This window comes from Misgurnus anguillicaudatus, chromosome 14 (assembly GCF_027580225.2).
Source record: "Misgurnus anguillicaudatus chromosome 14, ASM2758022v2, whole genome shotgun sequence".
Lineage (NCBI taxonomy): Eukaryota > Metazoa > Chordata > Actinopteri > Cypriniformes > Cobitidae > Misgurnus > Misgurnus anguillicaudatus.
The window spans coordinates 19,392,064-19,410,282 of NC_073350.2; the positions used below are offsets into that span (position 1 = coordinate 19,392,064).

The 18,219-nt window shown below is 36.7% G+C and overlaps 1 protein-coding gene across 2 annotated transcripts; it reads right to left on the bottom strand.

The window, feature by feature from the left end:
- Positions 1 to 264: 264 nt before the first annotated feature.
- ikbke (inhibitor of nuclear factor kappa B kinase subunit epsilon) lies at positions 265 to 18,219 on the bottom strand. 2 transcript variants are annotated; one of them, XM_073876001.1, is made up of 22 exons: positions 17,967 to 18,219; positions 17,701 to 17,775; positions 16,295 to 16,416; positions 16,042 to 16,179; positions 15,039 to 15,174; positions 14,745 to 14,926; positions 14,389 to 14,549; positions 14,172 to 14,282; positions 13,854 to 14,033; positions 12,444 to 12,640; positions 12,289 to 12,347; positions 12,107 to 12,198; positions 11,878 to 11,979; positions 11,644 to 11,701; positions 11,460 to 11,575; positions 9,780 to 9,856; positions 6,441 to 6,480; positions 6,261 to 6,362; positions 3,192 to 3,288; positions 574 to 665; positions 420 to 491; positions 265 to 339 (listed from the first exon to the last, which is right to left on the bottom strand). In XM_073876001.1, the coding sequence occupies exons 3-22, from the start codon at positions 16,406 to 16,408 to the stop codon at positions 276 to 278; spliced, it is 2,190 nt and encodes a 729-aa protein (XP_073732102.1). In that variant the 5' UTR covers positions 16,409 to 16,416; positions 17,701 to 17,775; positions 17,967 to 18,219; the 3' UTR covers positions 265 to 275. The 2 variants fall into 2 exon arrangements, with proteins under 2 accessions (XP_073732102.1, XP_073732101.1); XM_073876000.1 differs by having other exon boundaries at positions 17,858 to 18,219.

The window sequence follows — 18,219 nt, forward strand, 5'->3', positions numbered from 1 at the left end:
TAAAAGTGGAGTGTCTCTTTAAGAAGTGCGCTGGCAGCTAAAACCCCCACACATTTTTCTTGTCCATGTGAACCCTGGGTCTGTACAGTTTTGATTATTGTTCACTGTTATATAAAAAAATAATAATAAAAACATTAAAATGTTTTTGCTATAAACATAGACAAAAGTATGTCAAGTGTAAACAAAGTTTTGTTTTGAGATATCTTTTTGTGCTCTATTAATTGTTTCAGTTTCTCTTTATGTTTTCCCTTTTATTGTGGTGTCTTTTGAGATCTTCACATCCGGTTAGGTTGAGGTATTTGTTTCTCCACTGGCAGTTTCGGGGTATTCACCCCAAGTCTTAAAAGACAGAACACTTTGTTAAATTTTGAAAGGGTATTCAAAGGGAATATAAAGAGTACAACAGTAAGAACGCATACTTTTCTATGATGTTGTTGTTATTCTGTAGCTCTCGTGCCACAGCCTCCATCTCGTCTTTCAATCTGTTCATTCTGAAAACCAAATGTCTCATTCATTAAGAATTCATTCATACTATTTAAACAGATTACCTACCTCTTTGTCACAGTAATGTACCTGAGAATCATGTGGTCCTCTTTTTTTGATCCTTCGATGCCCTCAGCTCCTACTGGCTGGTGAAGAGCTTTAAGCACAGCACTTTCCAGCACCTGCCAAGAAAATTATAATGGCCATCATTGTATAATTCTGGGCATCAGGCATATGCATTAATCTAATCATTTAAATATGTAACATGTTTGCCTTTTCCAACACCAACAGGGCTAACAGAACTACTAAATTAAATGATGAGCGGAACCTTTTCTACAGACTTTGGTGCAAGACATTTAATATTAACAAGATGCATCACTGGTATTGATACTGTATGAATGGGGAGATCGCAACGGTCAGAATGGGCTCTCTAGTCCCGTCTCCCAGTAAAAATAGCTAAACGCCAACCCCTCCTCTGGGAATCGACAGGTCTTATTTGTCTAAAATGGCGACGGAGTGACGTGACTTTGGTTTTTCTTTTTTTTCAGATTTCTACCAGCTATTTTGGGGTTAGGAAGAACCAGTAAATATAATAACCAAATATTTTTCTTTAAACATGAAGCAGTGTAATTGTCCATGTTTGTGTACAACGGGTTTCAGTTACACAGAATTAGGTATTAAGACTTTGCTCTGGTTTAAATTTTCTGTTATCATTTTAGGGGAACATCTGTCGAATACATTTAAGATATGTTCCCTATAGCTCAATTAACTCTTTCCTGCCATTGACGAGTTATCTCGGTAATTAAGAGAAAACATGAGGTTGTATGTTAATCTGTAATAATGCGATTATCCACTAGATTTACCCAAAGAAAAATTATTTTTTTTTACTAATTTTAAACTCTGTTTATGTTTTGATAATCGTTCTGAATCTGATTGCTAACAAAATTCCTTCACAAAAATGCAATTATTTCAGATTTTTGCTAAAAAAACATTTATTTTTAAAGAAAATACCCATATTTAAGAGTTAACAGAGAAAAAAATATAGATAGCTGAGGGTCTGTTCTTTCATTTGATATATTTGTATGTTTATATATTTTTAGAAGAAAATTTTTCTGGAATGCATTTTGTGAAAATTACAAAAATGCTGGCGGGCAACTTTAAAAAAAAAAAAAAGGCTGGCGGCGAATGAGTTAAAGGGGCTGTGTGCTAGCTCGGCAAAGGTCATATGTTTCATCTCAACTCCTGTACTGAAAAGTATATAGATTGTTCTGCCAAATGCCTTTCATCTACACTACATCACCATTTTCGACCCTAATAAACGGATTCGTTCGCAAACGCTGAAGACCCTGTTTTAGTTTGAGAACTCAGACGTTGCCCTGAGTGTAAATGAACGTAGACGGAGTCTTATGTAAACGAACAGCTGATGTTAACGTGACACTGACAGCTCATCATTTTCAAAGTAAAAATTATTTTATTAATGTAAATGTTGGTTTGCAACGGAGGTTTTGCCAAAAATAGTAAACATCTACCAACCAGCTATTATAAATGCTATATCGGATTGTTTTAACATGTATTCTTATAGATAATGTCTATTTTATATTTATGTTTGAGTATTGTTGGGTTTGAGTATTGATGTAATGTGTTTATGTTTTGTTTAAATTTAGTTAGCTTACGAAAGATAGACTGTAATTTTAAACGCCATAGGCATTGTAAAGGCCAATATGAAGGGAGAATTGTAATGGGTCAGACATTATTTTCCAGGTTAATGTAAGTTTTGTTTGCTACTTTAAAATGAATTTCGTTTCAGATAATTTGTCTTTTAATTTTAATCGATGTTTTGTTAATACGTTTTGTGAATATAAATTAATCAAAACAATAAATTCAACGTCATTAATATGTAATGCTCGTTTAGCTTGTGCTTTTAGCTATTTGTGTGTTGCTAGCAGAGGACGTGCACGGACCTCGCACACTTTTAAAAATTAATGCAATAAGCATTTCTGGTAGGCTAAAGCAATACTTCACCTCTTACTATGTTTGATTGAAGTTTGCATTTGCTGAAATTTATTTATGCTTCAACTTCGTTTAGTACTGTTCACTTGAATGCTTTCTTTTTAAATCATAAAGACCTTTCTGTTAAGTTATAAAATCAAAATTAACCTATTAATCATATTAATATGTTGTAGGGGGGAGCTAGAACAATATAAGACTTTCCCAAACACATTTTTATAGGTTCAAAAATAGTGTCTGTTATAGTTGCCAGCAAAGGACCCAGGTATGACTATTTGTCAATATCGCAAACCCCTGCATAAACGCGCAAAGGTAAGGTATTATTAGAGTAATAAGTTATTTTACACTTTTATGCGCATGCCCAGTTACATGATTGGGCATGTTTCATGCATTTATGGTGGTGTATAGTGTGGATGAAGATTCTTTTTAAAATGCCAGTATAAACGAGGATCGTTTTCATTTTAAAATGCCGTTTTAAAACGCAAATGCTCTAATATAAACAGGGCCTAAAAAGAAGGTGTTGAACTTTGTAAATACCAGGACCTTTTTTGTATGCAGTTCTGCTTGCACAGATCCCATATGGGCCTGTTTGTGGGTAACTAATACAATAAATGTTTGTGCCGTCATACAACAGTAAGAGAACAAAGAAAGTGAATGAGACAACATGTATTTGTGTTTTTTGAGGAAGTCAAATGGGTGACCTTGTTCTGCTGGGCTTCACACACATGCAGATCTCCCATCCGCTGTCGTAGGATGCCACTAAAGTGCTCCAGACTTGACTGGATCTCTTGCAGCACTCTGCCGAAACATCGCTCACATCGTCAGATACATACTGTGTTTTTGCTGCAGTGATACACAAGTCATAAGAAATAGCAGAATGGCCTTGGTGTAGGAGGTTTATCCTTCATCTGAGTGTTCAGTGTGGGATTGTGAGCTATAAATAATAAAGCTGGTTAGCTTAAGTAATATCCTTTCAAGATAAAGTACAGGAAGCTTTTTGACAGTGAAATTCATTATGCAAAATGCTTGGCTTTTAAATCTTCTCATCCCAGAATTGGCAGCACCAAAACATTATAGAGTATTACATTTGGCACAAACTGGGTGTTTTTTTTTTCTATTGTCTATTGCGATAGGAGAAATACTGGATGAGTTGAAAAGCTCTGTCTGAGAGGATTTAAAGTCGCCATGAAAAGAAAGTAGCGATTGTCTTATTTTCCCCATGGTGACGTTTATCGGAGTGAAGCGGCTTTTGAAATAAAAAAAGGTAGGGTGGGACTTCAATTCGTCCATCAAGAACTGATTGGATAATTTGAAGTTGGGTCATGTTGTTAATTGCCACACTCTTAGAAAGGATTTTCACATCTTTGTGCATTAAGCTTTTAACACATTATGTATAATTTGAACAGATTATATGTCATTTTGTGTTAAAATAAAACACATGTTATGTTAAAAGTAACACAAAATGTGTTGTTTCAATAATAACACAGATGTGTGGATTCCAGGACAAGGCAATTAGTGTGTTGTCCCAGAATCAACACTAATGTGTTGTTCTAAGAGTGTAATTGCTGTGATCTTTTTCCGGACTCCGCCCACCTGCCATATAAGAGCGCAGTTATGCAAATTTGAAAAACACGCCCACCGGGGAGGAATTCAATCCAACCGTCTCCATTGACTTTGTATTGCGAGAGGCAGCCTCCTTGTCATTTCTGGCTTATAACAAAAAACAGAACAATGCCCAAAAGCTGCTGTGTGACAACACGCACAGCCAACAAGCCAAAGAACCCAGAAACACATTTTCATAAACCGTCGAGCCGTAAAACCCTGCCTTTGAGGAGAAAAAAATGGATCGCCGACTACGTTTCCCCCTAGTGGACGCAGTTCTACTAATATGAGTACTATGAAAAGTTGCATGTTTTCTGTCTGTAAACGCTCGTTTTTTGAGCTCGACAGCTTATAAAAACTTATTTCTGGGTTCTTTGGCTTGTTAGCTGTACATATTGTCACACAGCAGCTTTAAGGCATTATTCTGTTTTTTGTTATAAGCCAGAAATGACAAGGAGGCGGCCCCTCGCAACACAAAGTCAATGGAGACGGCTGGACTGATCTCCCCCCCGGTGGGCGTGGTTTTCAGGTTATGACGCTGATATGACCGGAAGTCATGCTGGGTACACACCAAAAGATAATTGGGCTGATTTTGGGCTGATTTTGGGCCGTTTTCCCCCTTCCGACAATCCTAGCTATGTCCCGATTATCTTGATGGTTCTACAGATGATCTTATCAGATTTTCCCTTGGTGTGAGGTGGGTTAAGAGTGTCTGAACCTGATCGGAAGAACCACGGAGCTCCCCCGATCGCAAATATTAAACATGTTTAATATTTAAGATCAGAAATCCTGATGTGTGGGGAAACCCGAAGGACAAACGTGCGCACGCTCTTGAGATTATCACGTGAAACGAAACAGTGTCCAATCAGACAGCGAGATGATGGAAGACTGAAGCAGTCGTGGTGCAGCACAAAGTGAAGTTGATGCAAAGTGAACTTGTACAGACCATGTTCCCGCTGTCTCTACAACTTCACCCAAACCCTTTTCTTTTTATCCCCTTGAATTTTCTATAAAAATCATTACAAACACTATCATTGAAATGTATTCCGGCGTGTCGTCCGCCATGGTTATTCTGAAGTCTTGCGAGATTTTGCGAGATTTCCTGTGTTCACATTCGAGACTCTGTTTGTGGTCTATCACATTTTGAAAATCTTTTAAGATGAAAAAAAATATATTTTGGTGTGTACCCAGCATATGAACAGATCGTTTGAGGGGGAAGGAGATTTACGTTTTTGATTAAAGATTATGAAGCCATATTAATTTTTTTGAAAATAATGAGGTTTACAGATAAGTCGTAAAAATATTCCAAAACAAATGACGAGTTTTTCATTTCAATTTTATTTCGACTTTAACTTCTGCCTTGCATTTCTTGTACAGACGGTTTCAGCAGTAACAACATAAACAAGAGACTTTCGTGGTCAACACGTAACTTTCGGTAAACTCAGCTAAGAATAAATAACAGCAAAGTACTTTAAACATAGTTTATTTATATAAGAGGCAAAATAAACAACACGTAGATTACATAGGAAACCAAAGCATTTGTTAGTTTTGACAAGGTATTTGTTCAAGAGTTCAGTTTAGCAAATAGTCAGACCATTAAAAAACTGAAACGGATGTAAAGTTCGGACCAGACGCGTATCGCGTCACCGCAGGTGCGTCCGATGAAACCGTCTATAGCTCACTAATTTCTTACAGAGAGATCTGTGATTCTTCTCAGCAATTTGAAACTGTTCTCATATAGTAAAAAAATTGGCAAAGGCATACAAATGCTTTTGAAAATAAATGCCGATGTGACTATTGCAGATCCATGCATTGCGATGTCGATGCTGAAACGATAAATTGTGCAGCCCTATTAACAAATACATTTTTTTTTGGAGAATTGATAATGCTGTGTTTTGACATGTGGTGCCAAGAAATCACATTTTCATCTATCCTGTCAAAAGCTAAAATGTGTCCTGTGTTCACTCTGATGATGAAAGACCCAGGAGCTGGACAGCTAAGATGACATTTATTGTCTTTTATCTTTCTGCACTTGCATGTCTGCTTTAAGCAACCTGTACTGGCACTGAAAGCCACTTTGGATGAAAAGAATCCATGTCAACTAAAGTCATGCTGCTATAAATCATCAGTGACTGTATGGTCTATTCTTAGTCCACTTGAACTCTCACCTGTTGCAGCTCCCAGCAGCCACGAGAACATCCTGATATTTCTGCACACAGTCGTCCTTGAACAACGCCTTCACTTTCTTTATATAAGATGCCAAATTAAGCCTGGACAGAAGATTTCTCAGATGAATTACCAGTATAAACACAAACTCATCCGAGATGCTGCCGGTGTTTAATACTCACTTTTCAAACTTGTGGATTTGTTCGTCATTATAGCTGAGCTCTGGAACAGAAAGCAAAAGAATTAGCATCAGCTTGAGAAATGTTTTCAAGTTTTAATCTCCGAGATATGATCTATTTTAGCCGACTACACAGACTCCACATCAGACATTATCAATGCAGGCAGGCAAAAAGTAAGATTAGATTTTCCATTCTCTGCGCTTGCCTGTCTGGAATGGTCCATACTGTCAGATAAGACAGACAGCAGTGTCTCCCCTTCTCATAGGAGGAATAGCAAACACAGTTGATCTCACTACTGGATCCACTGATCAAACTCCACATCCAGCTTCCAGAAATGAGACACAAACCCTTATCTCAGAACTCTTAAGTACAGTGACTTGTAAGCACTTCAGTTCCATGAACCACAAGAGTGGCTGAGAAGAACATTCACCTTGTAATAATTTTGTAGTATTATTTTCCACATAACGTACATTATTTTGGCTACACTATGCCCTGCCTTTCTGAAACACGTTCATTTTACAAAGCTCATCGTTCTGAATAGCGCAGTGTGCTCTGATTGGCCACCTATCCAGTGCGTTGTTATTGGCCGAATACCTCAAGCGTTGGATGAAAATGTTACGCCCCTTACCCACTGATCTATATAAATGACTGGATTGTGCATGAAGTCACAATTGTGAAGCCACAGCGCCGCCATGTTGGTTTGCCCAAACATTTTATTAAATCAATAGACGTTATCAGATTTTAATAAAACATCACTTTACTAGTCTCCATTTTTGACTCCCTGAAAATTATTACAACGCAAATGTCCTAATCATGTATATAGTTATTAACTGAATGTTGTACATTTTGCTTTTTAAACAGTAAATAACTGTACATTCATCTTCATTCCAGTATCAGATCAGCGGATCAGACCGCAGCATATTTAGTATTAATAACAAATGTGCTCATTCTGAAATCTAAATAAATAATCATGCTTTGTACCGTATGTGCATGCAATAATTTGCTGGTTTTGTAATTATGTTATCTAAACTTATGAGTTACCTAAACTTATTCAGAAAACTAACGCTGACCGTATAGCTTAATGTCAAAAAACTTTATTTATACCCGTGTCATTTACAGACACACTCACCTTAACGTTTTCTATAAATCCCTTATCCTGCCCGATTAAAACATAAACATTGCAAATAACACCAGAATTAACAGTTAATTTACGTACACATATCCTAAAAATGAATCATGTGTGACTGATATGCTGTAAGATAATTTCCTGAATAAATGTAGCACCTCCCCAAAGGACACTGCATGGGGGAAAAGTGAGTGCCCAGGAAAGCAACTCTCTACGATTCACAGTGGATTTCCGACACATTTGGGTTTCAAGACACACCTTTAGGGTGTCATACATTTGTATTCTTATTCTCTCATCTACCATTTGTATGAAGATGTGATGTTTGACAATCAAGAGTATCTATCTGTCTGCGGATTTACCATTTGTATGGAGATGTGATGTTTGACAATCAAGGGTAGTTCTTTTCTATTTAAATGTCTCATTGCAAGTGGTTACAATGGTCTCACTCATATAACAACAGAATTCAATGTTAAAGTATATGTAAAACTTCATTCAATGTTGATAAACAACTCCCATTCTAAGCATAAGCCAATCACCCACTGTATGCAAATTAAGGACAGCCCTTAGTTTTACAACAACCAATCAGTACCAAATTCCTATATGCTTTGTTCTCTGGTTATTTAAGGAGATGTGTAGAAGATTTAGACGGGATTTTCTATACCTAGAAATCACCCCCGTGATGCTGTACTTTGATACAGCATCATGTTTCTTTTTATTTTATTTTGAGGAATCTGTAACCAGATCTTCATCTCCTTACCAGGTATGCAATGGTTTTTCGTTTGTTTCATATTTGAATTGGAATGTAAATTGGCTTCTGAATTATGTGCTACCTACCTGGTTAATAAATTGTTACATTTGCATTCATTCTAATTTGCTCTGTATCATTGACTCTTCTAAGTTACTATAAAGTATTACGATATCCTTTGTTACCACAAATCTTTGATCGGGGTTAATTCATGTTAATTAGATTCTGCCTCTTAACTATGTTGGTGGGCAGTCGCATGGACTATCGGAGTGATAGTTCTTTTATCAATTTTATAATTAAGACGTGTTGTAAGCGACTGTGGGGGCTATATGGATACTATTTAATGAGAGCACGTAAACATGAAACGGTATCGTTAAATTGCTTTAGCCATAACCTCTAGTTATTGTATGGTCAGATTAATTATTTAACCTTAACTAAGTTGTTTTGTAATCGCATTTGGTAATTATGCGTCTAGAAGGAGCTAGACTGAACCTCGGATTATGGTTTTATATTTTATATTTAATTGGCGATTTTTGAGAGCTATATGGGGACCTTTTAACAAGAGATTGACTTTGTTAAATTGCTTTAGCTACAACCTCTAGTACGGTCGAGTTTGTGTTCAGTACCCACACAACGGCCGGTGTGGACTGATATGACATTGGTTATCGAAAAGAATGAGTCCAATGTAAACATGAGTAAATAGAATGATCAAACATTTATCCAAATTCCAAAATTACATCAATTTTGATTCATATCACAATACGTTTTATATCTTTGGAGTCAGGTGTAAAGTTGCGTAACGTTAATTTGTCTTTATAAGCGCCGGAAAAGACCGAACGCGCTATAACTCATCGCCAGCGTTTGGATTCCGTCGTTGGGCCAAACGGATGGATGGGGCCATACTTGTTCCCCTTACAATGCTGTAAACCGAGTAAATTTAGATCATGATTCTGAATGCAAGTCAATGACGCCCTCAGCCGGTTGGGAATACCAAGATGGCCGCTCCAACTCTGCGCTGGCTTCACCTCACGCTGTTACGTTAAGCGTTCTAAGCGTAATCCAGTCATTTATATAGATCAGTGCCCTTACAATATTTGTAAAATCAGCTCCCAAAGCACAGCGTCTCAACGACATGGCGGCAGGAGCAACAATACCGCCATGAATAAAAGTTATGCCTTCTATCTTTGCGTATTTGGATGGTGTTATGCATATCTTCCGACACAGTGACGACGTAGATATGTGGGGGCGTGTTTAAATTTGGCATTAGGAAAGGCATGGTTGAGCCTTCACTTTTAGAAGAATATCTCTTTGGGTTTGAGACTTTAATCTTTGTGACTTCTTCTATATGCACAAACAGCTTTTAACACCCCATAGACAAAACCCCCATGCAGTGTCTAATCTGTAAGACCTGTCAGTCAAGAAGAAATGTTTGTGTTGAATTAGTATGAAAGGGAAACAACAATGCACTCACTTCCTGCCGCTCTGTCTCTGCAGTACTGCTCGTGAACTGCAGTAATTTTCCCCAACAGAACCTCCAACTTCTGGATGCTGCATTAAAGAAGAAATAATGGTAACATGTAAAAACTACATGATCATCATCAGTCAGTGGTTTCCATATCATTTACAAAAAATGTTAACCTTTCTTAAATCTGTTTAATTATATAAACACAACATAATGGGGTGGTTTCCCGGACAGGGATTAGACTAGTCATAGACCAAAATAAATTTAAGAGCTGTCCAAACTGAAAACAACTTGCACTGACATATCTTAAAATACATCAGTGCCCTTTGTTTTGCTTGAAGGTGCACACAAGTAATGTTTTTAGTAAGGCATGTTTGTTAAAACTAGTTATATTTCCTAATTAAACTAAGTCATGGTCCTAGCTTAAGCTAATCCCTATCCGGGAAACCGACCCTATGGGTTTAAAGCAAGCGTGCCGCACAAGCCCTGAAAAATGAAGCCAAAACGTCTCGATCGCCCCCCAGTGACTGTTCAGTATAGGTCATAAATCCCGCCGCCTCCATATTATTCAAAGAGACTTGAGTCCAACTAAACAATTTAATTACACTTAAATTATCTTTTTTGTGAAGCTGGTTTCTGTCATTTACTGTCATTTATTTTATGCTTGCTTTCGCGCTTTACTTCCTGCTCACTACTGCGCAGGACTGGTCCCAAAATCGCTACTGCGCAGACTCAAGACCCAAGATGTCAGCGCCGTATCGGGACACTGGCGGCTTCACTTTTCACCATTGGAAGAGAGCGAACGGGCGTCGTCCATCTTTTTTTACAGTCTATGGTTTAAAGCAATATTAAACCAATTATGAAAATATATAAAGTAAACTCAAAATATAAATATTATCTCTGACACACGTATCATTTCAGAAGACATATATTAACCCAATGGTGTCCTTTGGATTACTTTGGATGAATTTGAATGGATGTAGGCCTATATGTGTTTTTTTGGAGCTCCATGTTGAGTCCCATTTAAGGAGGAAACATAACAACATTACATTTAATTACATTTATCCATTTGGCAGACACATTTGGAAGAATGCACAGTTACTAACAGTGCATTCAAGCTATATATTTTAAAGCGCACCTATTTCATTGCAAAAAAACAACATTATTTTGTGTATTTGGTATAATACAATGTGATTGCATGGTTTATGGATAAAAAATTTTTTTACATAACGTACATTTTTGTAGCTCCAGATTTCCCTGTTTTCCTGAAACGCAGTGATTTTGTGCAAAACTCTTCGATTTGAAAAGCTTTGTGTCCCTGATTGGCAAGCTAATCTGTACGTTGTGATTGGCCTGAATACTTCTGACGTCAGCCGGAAATGTGACGCTTCTTACCATGTTTGAAAGATTCGCTCACAATGCAATGCTAACAGGAATTAACTTACAGGCTGTGAGTCCGAAGCGGGAGGAATTATGAAAATCTCGGTCTTGTCTACATTACCAATCCCAGGAAGTAAACTGTTGCCTACAATTCGTGTGTTTGTTGTAGTCCAAGAAAACAGATTTACGTTGGAAACGATAACTTGGGTCATCGTTTATTTTGGGGTATGTACCTTTTGCATATCGTTGAAACATGAAATGTGATGAAAGATAAGACTATCATCAGCTGATCCTAAAACCTTATGTTACCTCTTGTCTTGAGCCAGTGTCTCTGAATGTTTAGACAGCATGACATGCAGATGTTGTAACTGGGTCTGAAACTCTTTGATTCCACTGGCGTACATCCTCTGCAGGTCCTCTTCAATCTGCACACAGCACTGCATATCAGACACACATCTTCTTTATTAATTCAACTCAAAGTCTCAGCTCTTACCAGGGTCAGCTTCTTCTTGTCTGTCAAGTCTGGAAACTCATGTGCAAACTTGTGAGTGCTAGTTAAGAACAATAAAGACGCCAGTTAGACTAATTTGCATACTACAGAAGAATGTAGCTACTCTAGTACAGTGGCATTAGTTGAATTATATATTTTAGTACACGAAAATACAACAGATTGAAACTCAGAACCAACATCTAGTAATATGTGTCTCCAAAACAAATACCTACTTACAATTTATGGAGGTTCTCCTCTGTGCCGACGCAGGACATGAGCTTCATATTCACCATGGCAATCCTGTGTGCTACATTACTGGTTTCTAAGCCTGTGGTTTCACTACAGAGTCAAGTAGGAATATTATTATATAAGCGAACTCCTCGAAATACAACATCTTCAATAACCTGGAGGTTCATGCCATATATTTGGATATATATAACAGAACAATGATGTTGTAAGCACTTACACGTAGCTATATAATCCCTGCAGGATCAACTCTCTGTACTTCTGCATAGATCGAGCGATTCGCAGGTACTGATGGATGACCCTAACAATGGCCTTTAAGAGGAACAAGAGACACATCATAGACTCACACACTATTTTACACAAAAGAAGCACAAATGATCTATAAAGACTGGGATGGCCTACCTTTGTGAAAGTGTAATCTGTCATGAGATCAAATTTGGCGGGCATAACTAGGGCTTCAGCTAGAGAACATATGAAAGCAAAAAGGTGAAAATAAAACTGACAAACCGTCTCTGTGGCATTGACTGACTAATTAAAACACATTTTGTGGTCCTCACGCTCTCTGTATGGGAGGCCGACTAGTTTCTCTGGCCTTCGGCTGATCAGAATAATAGGTCGATCTGGACTGGTGGGAGGGAGGTTGACTACTTTCATGCTTGGCTCCAATATAAGAGGATGACCCTGAAACAGATACTGCTGAACCGCAGGTTCAATCCCAGTCTGAGCCTGAACGTCCTCAAAAAAGATAGAGACTCTATATAAAAAACAAAACAAAGGGTTTCCTGTAAATCAGCTTCAAGGTAATGTTTCTTAAAAACAGCTACATTAGAGAGACTAAAATAATTTAAGTATTTATGGATTATTCAAAATATATTTATGGGTCAATGACTTGACGTTAATTATTTTGTGTCCATATGGTTTAATTAAATGTAAAAGGGTAAAATTTCTAAATAAATTTGCTAGTGCTGGGCAAAGATTAACCGCGATTAATCGCATACAAAATAAAACTGATTTTTTGAATAATATATATATGTGTGTGTACTGTGTGTAATTATTATGTTTATTTAACAACACACATTTTTTTATTTATATATCATATAGAATATATAAAAAAAAAAATATATATATATACACACACACACACACACACACACACACATGTAAATGTTTCTTAAAAAAGTGTTTGTATTTATATACATAATTATTACACATAGCACACACTTATATATTATGCTAAAAAATAACTTTTATTTTGAATGCGATTAATTGCGATTAATCTTTGCCCAGCACTAAAATTAGCTGAATACTTGCATTCATTCTCTTTTTTGACAACCAAGTCAAAAATTTCTGGTTTTATTTCATTTTGAAAGAATATTTGGGGGATAATTGCAAAAATGTCAATGTGGTGTAACCGGTCTGTGTCAATTGGTGTAACTAGTTTTTTTATGAAAATATAAATATATTCATAAAAAAGTGGAATAATATATAAACATCTAGTTTAGTGTAATATGATAAATTTTTTACATATATTTTTCAAAGATTATTTAGAAAGATTATTTAAAAACAGAGCTGTTTTCAGGACAAATATTACAAAAATGCATTACAATTTACATTTAGAAATAATTAATAAATGTATATTTTACAATTTTTTTTTTTTGATGATTACGCTTACATGCCATCAAGGTGGATAAAATATTTAATATTTCTCATTCGTGGCGCAATTGGCGGTTACACCATTTGACATTTTCAGGTCCATTCATTCTTAACTTTCATAAAAATGGTGCAAATTAAATTTTTTATTGCATCAAATTAACATAAATACACTACAGGTATGTGCATTGAAATAAACCTGACGCATGCTTTTTGTCAATGACCCTTATGCAATTTATCCAAAGCGACTTGCAGTGCATATTAAGCAAACCATACAAATGTAACAGATGTGTGTAAAAGAATGAAGGCAGACGCACGTGTTGTGAAAATGGATGTAGATGCTGTGTGCTGTGGCTTGCTGGAGAGAGAAGATATGGACCGTGATGCGGTTCAGGATGTCAGTGGTGGCCGTGAAGAACTGGACGAAGTCCCAGCACTTCTCCTGATTGGCCTCCAGTATGCTGGCCAACACTGGGGCCATCTGGGTCTTCAAACCTTCTGAGAGATAGAGACTTTCACTATGTGTACACGCACCCTCATAATGCTAAACTTTAGTTTGCTAAGCGTTCTTAGAAAAAACAAATTACTATCAATCATTTCTCAAGTTTAAAAGACAAGGTCGGAATCTCGCTCACTCTGAGAGCTGACAGCAATGTGGCAGATGGTAGCTCCATTCAATAGGGCCGTCCGCTACTTTCTGTACACCTGCTATGGCTCCCTCAGGCTTTTCTGTTGTGATCTTGTACCTGCAAAACACATCAATACTTAAAACACAAGCATTAAACCACAAAGGATCTGGGAAAGGTTAGGTTATTAAAAACTATGCTCAGTTTTACGAAAGTTTAATCTCACATAGTTTTCTTGTTTTTCCTTGGGCCTCCGAACGGTAAAAAGGGAAGGCTGCCACTCGCGGCATGATAAAAGGTGACACCAATACTCCAAAGATCCACAGAAACTCCATAAGCTTTCTGCTGGGGTTCCCTCATCACTACACGTTCATACATGTCAGGGTGCTAAACAAAGGATGCACAGTTCAAAAGAGTTAACATCTCACATACAAATGCTTCTTCAAAGAAACCACAACAAAACACGGTTACATTTTCGATAAGAAACTAAGCAAAATTCACTGATTTCCAGATATGAAGGTGTGATAGGTATCTACTGATATGTCTGGTAAAATAAACAAAATAAAAACATTAACATCTTACCAGGTATTCCTCTGTGCCATATATAGAAATAAACTTCTCATCATCCTCCAACTCACGGGCAGCACCAAAGTCTGTGAGCTTGTACACCGAGCGTCCATCTTCACCCACCTGCCTCATAATATTGCCAGGTTTGATGTCCCTGTGGATCACCCCATTCGCCCGCAAGTGGTTCATCCCTTGGACTGTATATGTTCAAAGTTAAGAAGATGGTGTTGTAAAGATGAGGGATGTCTAACACACACAGCTGGTTTTCTGGATGATAGTATTTACAAGTTGTAATATTCGAATTCTTACCCACACACTGCAATACAATGAGAAACTCGGACTCTGGAAGTCCAAAAGCATTTTCGGGCTCCTCCAGCAGGTTTAGCAGGCTGCCACCTGAGCAGTACTCCATCACAAGAACCTTATGCTTCGGGTTCATATGCATCTGAAACACACAAGAGAAATTTTTAGTTTCCAGTTGATTCATTGAACATAACATTGAGTATTTCTTTAGGGAATACTGACATTGTACCGAACCGTACCCGAGTTGGATTGTCCCCCCTCCCCATTTCCACGCTGGTCTCACAACCGAACCGTATACAATTAACCCCCAAAATGTGGTTCGCTTGACTAGTGTGGTCACAACGCATCGTTTCCAGGTGCGGTATGCTTACCGTACCCTGGTACGGTTCAGTGTGGTTGGTCTGTGCAACCATTTTTAATTTTAGATTTAAACAATTACAGAAACAAAATAATCGAGGTAAAACAATTATTGTGCGATCAAAATATAAATTGCGTGCTGCTGGACCGTTGCATTTGTAAGGCACCTCAAAGGCACCACTGCTTTGACACGTGTAGCCTATTGTAACACTTACTAGATGAAATATTAAATAAATTGCATGTTTTCAAAGTTACTGAGTAATCGTGATTATGAATTTGCCCATTTTCGAGCAGCTTGAGGGGTGGGCGCAATAGTGTGATCTGATCTGAAGCTTGACCTCAATTACACAACTGTTTATATCCTCCCTCAACTTCAGCGCCATGCCCCCGAACCAAACTGAAACGTCCCAGAGACCACCTCTTCAAGCGTACCGCACCTCGGTACAGTACAGAATGATTACACAAGTCAAGTCTAGTGGGGGTCAAACATACTCGGGATGGTGCAGTACGCATGGTGTTGAGTACACTTTTAATCTAGCACAAAGATCGGTTACAAATGACCTCGACACAGAGAAAGACAAAGCTTGAAAATGTCAGCAGTACTAGTGATGGAAAATCTCGATCAGCAAGCCAAACCACATCAGATACGTACCTCCTCCACAGCAAAAAGTTTAACAATGTTGACGTGATTGAGCTTCTGCAGCACATCAAACTCCCTCATCTGAACTTCATACGGCCTGTTGTAGCTCACCACATTGAAGACCTTTACTGCTACCAGCTCACCTGTTTTCTAAAGGACGGGATCAATGTCATTTCATCTTAAAAGTCAAGTCACTTTTTATGTATAGAATCTAAAACGGCTTCAGTGACTACGAATGGTAATGGCTAAAGCGTGATACTGTTACCTTGTTTCGTGCTTTGTAGACGCTTGCTGTTGCCCCCTGACCCAGAACATCATTCAGGGACCAGAGGTGATTTACTGTACTCGCTGTCATCGTACTGGCGGAGGGTGATGACATGATCGGGTCTATGTATGAGAGCGAAAAACATTTGAATCTGAACAAACATTTTCCCTACATTGTATTTATAAAATCTGCTCATCAAGTTGTCATTAAAGGGAAAGTTCACCCAAAAAATTTTATGTTGTCATCAAACCTGTACACATTTCTTTGTTCTGATGAACACAGAGGAAGATATTGTGAGAAATGTTTATAACCAAATCGTTCATGAGCCCCACTGATTTTCATAGTATTCTCTTTTCCTACTATGAAAGTGAATGGGGCACATGATCAGTTTGGTTACAAACATTTCTCAAATTATCTTCCTTCGTGTTTATATAAAAAAAAAATTATACAAGTTTGTAACAACATAAGTAATTTAATTATAATAAATAAGTATAATATATTAAATATAATATAATAAGTTTAAACCTATGACAACTGTAATAGCACTAAACATTTTGTTTTAACAAACTTAATTTTATTATCATTCGCGCAATTATTTTTAACCTGATTAAAAAGGTTAACCTTTGCAAATTTATTTTAAATGTGTACACAGTTTTAATGTTATTTGGTGCAATAAAATTTATTCATTTTAGGGTTTCCACATGAATACTTAACTGAAAATACTGTATTGGACTGTAGTGTTTCATATAGTAAACTAAACTAAATTGTAGTATATTACAGTGGCGGTAACACTTTACAATAAGGTTCATTAGTCAACATTAGTTAATGTATTACCTTACATGAATAAACCATGAACAATACATTTGTTACAGCATTTATAAATCTTTGTTAATGTTAGTTAATAGAAATAAAGTGTTTAATTGTTTGTTCATGTTAGTTCACAGTGCATTAACTAACATTAACAAGATTTTAATAAAGTATTAGAAATTGTTGAAATTAAAATTAACAAAGATTAATAAATGCTGTATAAGTGCAGTTCATTGTAGTTAACTAATTTTAAGTAATGAACCTTATTGTAAAGTGTTACACTGTTAAATACTAGTATTCTGTATGATTAACTATAAGGAAACTAACAAATACTGTAGTATACTTTAATATTCACTATGGTATGGTTCGAAACACCAAATTATATCTAGGAATTTTAATATTTTTATAGTTTTAAGTAATAAATAATACTATAGTATACCAAAGTATTTCTCGTGTAGGTTAGACTGTAGCATTACATGTACATTAATCGACATCATTACAGAAATAAAAATAAACTAAGTCAAATGCAAGAATAAGTGTGAAGTATAATAAACAATAAGTTAAACGCGCAGTGTTTGTGTATAATAAAAGTGACTTACCAGTGTATTTCTAAACAGCTTACATCCAACCGACAACACAGCTGTCAAATAAAGTCCATGTCCTTCCTATAAGACCTGCAGGTACAATGTAAATACATATTTGTGAGAAAACAACCTGTCGAGCTCATTGATCATCTCTATCAGAATAAAGATATACCTTCAGACACTCTCTGAATACATGACAACAACTAAAACACACAAAACATTTGTGTGTCAGACGCCGACATTTTAGCACACAGTTTAGTTTATCCAAACAAACTACATACAACATTCAGCAGAAAAATGATGAAACGACACGACGGAAATTCAGCTGTAACTTTCCTTTCATTCTGTCAGGAACTTCCTGGTTCACTAGTTAAAGTTTTTCTATGTAAGGAGGATTTCCTTATATGTTTAGACCCTGGAACTTGAAAATATAATCTATTATACCAAAGATTATAATGATGATCGATGATATTTTATTTTAGATCGGAAATCGAAATCACAACTTAATTTACGCCAAAATATTTAATGTGACGA

Excerpts from the sequence above, each read along its gene's own strand:
- ikbke (XM_073876001.1), bottom strand. The coding sequence starts at position 16,408 with ATGTCATCACCCTCCGCCAGTACGATGACAGCGAGTACAGTAAATCAC. Across the intron at positions 14,927-15,038 it reads CATTGTATTGCAGTGTGTGG|TCCAAGGGATGAACCACTTG; the intron begins GTAAGAATTCGA and ends GAACATATACAG. Across the intron at positions 11,576-11,643 it reads ACAAGAAGAAGCTGACCCTG|ATTGAAGAGGACCTGCAGAG; the intron begins GTAAGAGCTGAG and ends TGCTGTGTGCAG.